Raw genomic sequence first — 8,405 nt, 5'->3', positions numbered from 1 at the left:
AAATTTATAAACAAACAAAAATTAAAAACTAAATTAAATATTTAATAAATTAGATGATCACATGTTAATAAACACCATAATATAGTATAATTAATTCTAAATTATTTATTACTTAGATTAATTATTAAATATTGAATATTTAATATATTAATAGTTATTTATGTAAATAACACTAAAATAACATAGTAATTTAACATTTAAAAAAAAAATTCTAAGGGGGGAGGGTCTGTAAAAATTATTGAAAACTATCTAAATTGTGTGCTTTTCAAATTTAAATGTAAATATTTAAGCTGAATTGAATTTGAATAGAGATAGCAAACAGGATGCAGGATTAGATTAAAATTTAAATGTTGATTCTGTATTAACATAAGCATAGTTTATATATTCATCATATTTCATAAACTAACTTTTGTGTTCCAGAGCTGAAGAACACTCATATTTCCCAGAATGCATCACCTCTTATTATCTTATTTTCCCTTTCATTTTGATTCCCGGCATGAACTGAAAGCGAGCTGATTCTACGGATCTAATTTTAGGACGACAGGATCAGTGAGGTGATGAGGAGCTCAGAGAGCAAACCCAGGAGCTTTATTTGCTTCGATAGCAACAAGCTCCAGAAGAGAGAGAGAGAGAGAGAGAGAGAGAGAGAGAGAGAGAGAGAGAGAGAGAGAGAGATGCATGGCACTCTGGCAAAAATAAATAAATAAATAAATAAAGAATGACTCTTTTGATCTGGTTACTGGCAGTGAATCGTTTGAACATTCGAATCAGGACTTTGAATCATGATTCACTCAGTTGATTCGGTTTGTCATGTTTACTCGACACGGTCAGTTCTACTACTGGTTTAGCTCGCTAGTTTCTGACATTGATTGAAATGATTGTTTTTGTGCTTGTAACATGCAAAAGTGTTCAGTCCCTTAAAAAAAGTGTCATGTTAACGAGCTGAGGACGTTAATTAACCCTGTCATCAAGAGTCGCCCGTGAGCGAGAGTGTTTCTATATACAGTGCCCTGTATGGAGTTTTTAATAACAGTATTACATAACTTAAAAGAAAATATAGAGCAATGAGATTTCTGTGCATTAGCATAATGAGATTTGGGGATTAAATATGTGATGAAAACATTTTTATTTGGGTGTGGGTTTTGTCTTTAGTTTTTTTGTTGTGTCTATCATTTTTAATACTTTGGTTTAATTTTTAGTTTTAATTAAGACGATCAAGTAATAATTAGAAAAGTTGCTTGGACAGCTAACTGAAATAAAATCTGTGTTTTATTATATACAGTACAGACCAAAAGTTTGGAAACATTACTATTTTTTATGTTTTTGAAAGAAGTTTCTTCTGCTCATCAAGCCTGCATTTATTTGATCAAAAATACAGAAAAAACAGTAATATTGTGAAATATTATTACAACATAAAATAATAGTTTTCTATTTGAATATACTTTAAAACAATAATTTATTCCTGTGATGCAAAGCTGAATTTTCAGCATCATTCCTCCAGCTTCAGTGTCACATGTAACATCAGTCGATCACATGATCATTTAGAAATCATTCTAATATTCTGATTTATTATGAGTGTTGGAAACAGTTCTGCTGTCGAATATATTTGATCAATAAAAGGTTCAAAAGAACTGCATTTATTCAAAAAAAAAAAAAATCTAATAATATATATTCTAATAATATATTTTCTTTACTATCACTTTTTATCAATTTAACACATCCTTGCTGAATAAAAGTATTGAATTTATTAAAAAAAAAGAAAAAAAATGACTGACCCCAAATTACTGACCAGTAGTGTATATTGTTATTACAAAATATTGATATTTTAAAAACATAGCTTCTTTTTTTTATTCATCAAAGTATCCTAAAAAAGCATCACATGTTCTGAAAAATATTAAGCAGCAGAACTGTTTCCAACTTTGATAATGAATCATCATATTAGAATGATTTCTAAAGGATCATGTGATAATGATCCGAAAAATTCAGCTTCGCATCACAGAAATAAATGATCATTTAAAGTATAATACATTTAAAAACTATTATTTTAAGTTGTAATAATATATCACAATATTACTGTTTTTTCTGTATTTTTGATCAAATAACTGCAGGCTTGATGAGCAGAAGAAACTTCTTTCAAAAACATTAAAAATAGTAATGTTTCCAAACTTTTGGTCTGTACTGTATACATATATATATATATTTTTTTTTTTACTTTTTAATAATGATTTTTATATTTTGTTTAATTTCAGGAGAAGTAAGAGAGAGAGAGAGCGAGAGGATGTGTGTGTCTGTGTGTATTTATTTATTTGGTTAGTTATAACTGGTCGCAATGCAAAATACTGTTATTCTGTCTATTTCTGCAAATGGATGTAATGAAGGAATTTGAATGCTAATAGAAATGCACAACTGATTACACTTGAACTAACATAAGCAGTGGCAGTTAAACTGAGGAAAAGTGTTAAAATATTAATATCGGTTTTAGATTTATAAATCGGTGCACCTCCAATACTGCCAATCATTTACTCAGACGAACCGACACAAGCTAGCGTGTTTCTCCGAAAGAACTAATGGGGCAATCAAATCAGAGACGCTAATAAGAAAATGCTTCTTGGAGAGCAGAAATGACCCTTTATGCTGAGACTGTGAATCTCATCAGCAGCACAGAAAGGATCTCATCAGATTACCGTCGCGCAGCATCAACACGGACGTTAGGATTCTGCTCTGTTCGTGTTCGGCTCCAACTCCCAAAAAACCAAGAGGGAGTCATTCCCCTGAATGCATTCATTCTCTGACAGCATCCATGCTGAACTCACAAACTGTTTATTCCAGCCCACGAGCAGTCATTCTGCTCACGGACGCCGGCTATTTGGAAGACAAATCTCACCGTCGTTTTACAAGATCCATGCTTCGTCACATTTGACTGGCTGGATCTGGAAAGTCATTCCTTGTTGCTCTTGTCTGACCCGATCGCAGCCCTCAATCTCGCCCACCTTCGCCTCCCGACGTCCGATATTGGACTGCAGACTGAGTTCTACACACATATACATATTTATGAGCTACAAACGTCTCAGGGAAGCGGGAGAGACGTAACGAGCCACTTAAGAGTCTTACTGGTATCGGCGGAGGAGCGAAGACAGAAACAGAAGAAGTGCTGAAAATAAATGTCTTTCTTAATTTACACTACAGGCATATGTCTAAATTCACGAAATATTGTTTTAAGTTATGTTTCTATGCAAAGGAAGATCGATGAATCAATATATACAAAATTGCGTCTTGATTCACTAAATAAATTGAATAATATTTAAAGTAGTTAGATCACAAAACATTCTCTGCAAAATAGATAAGCTAAATTTACAAAATATTATGTGATATTATTTAAATAATGTTTAAAGTAGTTTGTCCAAATATTCTCTACTAAGATATATGCATGAATAAAATAAAAACTTATTATAAATAAATAAACAAATATAATCAATCATATAATCAAATGTATATTTAAGTAATATTTCAACATTTTTCATAAATTTTGATTTAATTCTAGTGAAATTAAATTCACAAAGCATTCTGGCAATATTCAATAAATATATATAGCAAATATTATTAATAAATAATATATAATAATTTTAATAATATATAATAATAATAATAATATAAAATAATATTTTAAGCAATTAGTTTTATATTTTACTCTGCATTGAATACATTAATATACAAACAAATAAATACATTTGCAAAATATTGTCAAAATTGTAAAAACAAATATATTCGAATCATATTTGATATTATATATTTTTTTTCTCCATAAAGACGGAAATACACACACACGGTCAACATTTAACCAAACACACACACATCACAAAAATTCCCTCTAAACAGATAGATTAAAAAAAATGAACAAACAAATCAAATTAATAAATATGCACAATATTCTGTCATAATACACTAAAAAACCCTGAAAACAGAAATAGTTTATCACTTATTTGGGGTATGTGAACTGACACTATGAGGCGCTGGTCAAACGGTCACAGTTACGGTCCAGTGCCCATCCACTGATGGATCTGGCTCTAAACTTTGATTTGTTGAGAATAAGTCTCTTCCTCACTCATACAGACACATCGAGTGCCATCTTCTGCTGCGATTAGAGACTCTCTGGCATGGTTTCGCAGTCATAGAGCATGACGGGCGCGCACTGAAGTGCTCTGCTCTCCATCAGTGAGCAAATTGTCAGCTGAAGAGCGAAGACTGCGGCAGGAGATTGACTGAAACACATCTCTCTATGACAAAGTGTGCAGAGTAAAATCTACACGGCGTGTCTTTATGACAAACTCACCATTGAACCCCTCAGACGCTTTACTGCTACGCCACCGGACTCTGAGATCATCACATGGAGAGAGAGAGAGAGAGAGAGAGAGAGAGAGAGAGAGAGAGAGATAGAGAGAGAGAGAGAGAGAGAGAGAGACTGTTGCTGGTCCTGCCATAGAGAGCTAACTACTGCACAACTCTGTGTTTGTTTGTGCTTTTGTAAAATCAAGAATTTAGTTAATTGCAATTCAAAGAAATTCAAAAGGTTACATTTCATTAGTTTAACACAACTACAAAATAGGCAAGATATCATAAGCTGCTTCATGTTTAGCTACAATCCAAAGCCATTATGCATAGGGCTAAATTATATGAATTTTGGGCTGCTGTAGAAGAACCATCACTTTCACCGACACTCAGAAAAGACCAATCATCATGCACACGCACCACCGACACGGCATTCAAAACAGCACTGGTGCCTTTAATGAACTGCTTCAGGAACGATCAGAGCAGTTTTTGTCCTGTCTTGCGTCAGAATGCAATAAGAGCGATCACAGGTTTAACAAGCTGTCACGAATCTCAATCTCAAGAGTGATGAAATTCAAACTTCTAGTCATCGAAGTAGAAAAGTGCAAACTAGATCAGCCTCTCTGACACACTATTATCCTGGTGGCATCCATTCAGAACCTCTTTATATCCACAAGTGTGTGATCCGGGCCAAAACCGTCTCAATTCTCAGGACTGGACTTCGGTTTGATTCTGGATCAATAGAGGGCTTTTACACAAGTGCATGCGATTCACAGCTACTTCAGATCTGCTGATCCACAGAGAAGCAACCCAACTGTGTTTGCTCACCGAGATCAGGTCCAGGTTGTTTTGGACCCATTCCTTGGCTTCCTCATACTCCTCCATCAGACCCATGATGTACAGCGTGTCCAGAGAATCCACGATTGAAGCTCCTCGGAGTCCACCTGCAAACACAACACAACACACAATGCATCTTTACATTTCAAGAGATATACAGCAGTTCTCAACTGGTTCTCAATGTAAAACAGTGGATTTCCCATCAAAGCACTAGAACTGTTTATCAGTTTAATTAGACAATGTCTTGAGAAATGCAACATGCTAAATTACTTTTTTTTTTTAAATGGCCTTTCATGCAGTGTGTAACAAGTGAATGGAAACATCCTGCAAAGAAGTGCACGGTTTAAAAAAAAGTTACAACAAAATCAACGTGTGCTCTTAAAAGGAAGGCACTCTTCAACATACAGTGCTTTTAAAGGGTTAAATCACTGCTTAATCGATCACTATTCTTTTAAAGCAAGTGCTAGATGTGATCTAAACATTAAAATAGTACAAACTGTTGTGACATATGCATCTTTTTCAACTTTTGCATTCAAGTTCCACATTGTTTCAGTTCGTGCAACTGAGCTACAAGAACGTTGCATCTCTATTTATTCAGGTTGAGATGTTGCACAATGTTAAACTGACCCTTCGTTATGGCAGAAATTAAACAAACCGTGCACGGGTCTCAAACAACAAAACATCCCGTCCCTTACTCCCTCGTCTCACACGACGAGTCCCACGACTCCAGAGCTTTAGCTGCGTTTCATTTCAAGTTATTAAATTCACTTCACATCCTTAATGAAAAATATTCAGAGGCTTTCGTTTAATGCACTCGACCTTGAATGAGTTTGCTCGAGCTTCACCTCCTTTAATGTAGAAAATGTGCACAAAACAAGCTCTTTATTGCTTCAGGAAAGTGCGGGGAGGTAGTCAGCCCATCACACAAAACACATTTCATATGTACAGTACAGCTGACAAACGCTGAAATATTTCATTCGTCCAAATGAGGCAACATAAACGATGTGTTTCAACCTCAAAACGCACGCAGCGTGTCGACTCCCAAAACCCCGCCGCTGCACATTTAATGAGCATTTCAATTAGGAGCTTAAGAACTGTGAAAAAGAAATGAAAAAGCAACACCCACAGGCCACAGCCTTTCCCATGACCTCCCTAGAAATACTGCGAGAGGATCTGAAGAAACGGGTGCGAATGAGACGTAACCTAAAACGAGCCCAAGGCGTCGTGTGCCAGTGTGATAATGTGATGCAACGTTGAGCAATGCTGCATATATTACACGCTGATATCAAGTCATGCTGAACAAGAGCACCAGCGTGTGTACAAAACCAGGTCTAAAAGTGAGGGAATAACTGCAAATAAAAGAGGAAAATACTCTGAAATGCTTCGGGCTCCTGCAGGTAAATACAGATGTTACATCAGTTTGGATGCATATGAAAAACAGCTCTGCCGGCACAAATAACGAAGGAAACGTGGTGCGATAAGAAGAGAGACCTCACAGTTTGTGTGACCCATGGTGTGAAAACAGCTATAAAATCATAGAAGTGCTTGCATTACTTCTTTATAAAGTCACGCACCAAATCCAAAGCCAATTTTACGTGCAGTTGGCATGTGTTAATTCTGGACCGTGTGTGTAAATGTTTATTAAGTGTAAAATATTCAGTGTAAACAAGCCGAATTATGTGCAAAATGCTATTTTATAAATATTTTCTATAAATTAACAGATTAATAAAAAAAGAGAAAAGGCAATGAAAATGTGGAATGTGAAATAAATTACTAAATACATTTTTAAAATGTTAATTTTTAATATAAATGCAACTAAAAATAATGTAAAACATTACAAAATTACAAAATGCATTTAAACATATATTTAATTGACATTTTATTATATGCAAAATCTTTTTGTATATAAATCTGTTTATAAATTAACAGATTCATTTAAAAGATTAAAAGTGCAAAGGCACAAAAACATAATTTAATAAATAATCGTGCAGATGCATTAAAAATAATTTACAACAATGTGGAAAAAATTACAATAAAATACATTTTTTTATAAATATACATAGGCTTAGACACAGAAACATGCAGAAACAATGCATAATCATGTAAAGATTTAAATAAAATATATGCATACATATATTCAAATATGCATTTATTTGATCAAAAACAAATACAGTAAAAATTGTGAAATATTATTACAATTTAAGTTGTAATAAAGAAGTTTCAACTTAAAGAAAGTTGAAAAGAACATTCATTTGACTCATTTGTAACATCATAAATGTCTATACTGTCACTTTTGATCAACTGAATGCATCCTTGATTAATAAAAAGTCTAATATTATGTATAAATGAAGATTTCCATCCGCATCTCTTCAGGTGTAAATTCTATAAATCAGAAGATGGATCGTGTTTAAGCAAGGCTCATGAAAATATGTTTTCTGCAACACAGTTATTTTGTATCTTTCCACATGTTTCACAGGTTCAATATGTGACCCTGGCATGCTTTTATCACTTTTTGATGTGTTTTTATTACGCTGCTTGAGGTGCATATTGTAGCTATTAGGAATCCACATATATGACAGAATCCACAACTCATGCATATGAAGCTGCATAAGTGACGACAACATTCAAAAGTCACACAGGATGCTAAAATTGTTTTGAAGTCACAACACAATATTCTGCAAGTAATCGTGTGATAATCAAGCTTTATAAATCGAAACTCTGTACCTGTAAATCATACTTTGTGTGAAAAGCAATAAAATTTGTCTGAGTTTTACTGCCTCTAGTGTTTCAACTGGAAACTGCAGTGATAGAGTTTTGCAGAAATGTATATAGAGGTACGTACTTCCAAACACAGCCAAACCCCGAACACATGATCTGCTCTTCATCCTCTCTGCACTACATTAATCTTCTTTATCAGTTCTTATCACGTCGGACGTCCCAGGAGCTGTTCGTCGTTCCACATTTCCCTTCTCTCACCGCAGTCCTTCTTGACCTCTGACCCTGGTCTAATCCCGATCCGGGTCGGCTGATGAGGTCAGCAGCGCTGTGATCTCCTGCAGTGATCACGATCCTCTCATTAGTGGCACAGAGCCGAATGCGATCACGCCAGACTCTGGAGACTTTCAGAGCCGGTCGGGTTTAATCTGAGGCACAGACGGTGAGCTCTTCTACAGTATCTCAACGCATCTCCACATCTCTGTCTCAGCACGGGACTTCAGACAGGTCTGGGAAACACAAAGTCA

At 34.7% G+C, this 8,405-nt stretch overlaps 1 protein-coding gene across 2 annotated transcripts in view; it reads right to left on the bottom strand.

The window, feature by feature from the left end:
• The window catches only part of LOC127975424 (mannosyl-oligosaccharide 1,2-alpha-mannosidase IA), a 150,087-nt gene that overhangs the window by 50,270 nt on the left and 91,412 nt on the right, over positions 1–8,405 (bottom strand). For both annotated transcript variants that reach the window (XM_052579469.1, XM_052579470.1), the window contains exon 3: positions 5,155–5,270. In XM_052579469.1, coding sequence (XP_052435429.1) covers positions 5,155–5,270 — 116 coding nt within the window. The remainder of the gene's footprint in view (positions 1–5,154; positions 5,271–8,405) is intronic.

This window comes from Carassius gibelio, chromosome B16 (genome assembly GCF_023724105.1).
Source record: "Carassius gibelio isolate Cgi1373 ecotype wild population from Czech Republic chromosome B16, carGib1.2-hapl.c, whole genome shotgun sequence".
NCBI lineage: Eukaryota > Metazoa > Chordata > Actinopteri > Cypriniformes > Cyprinidae > Carassius > Carassius gibelio.
The sequence above is the reverse complement of the archived record's forward strand: the minus strand, read 5'-3'. Positions and strand labels throughout refer to the sequence as shown.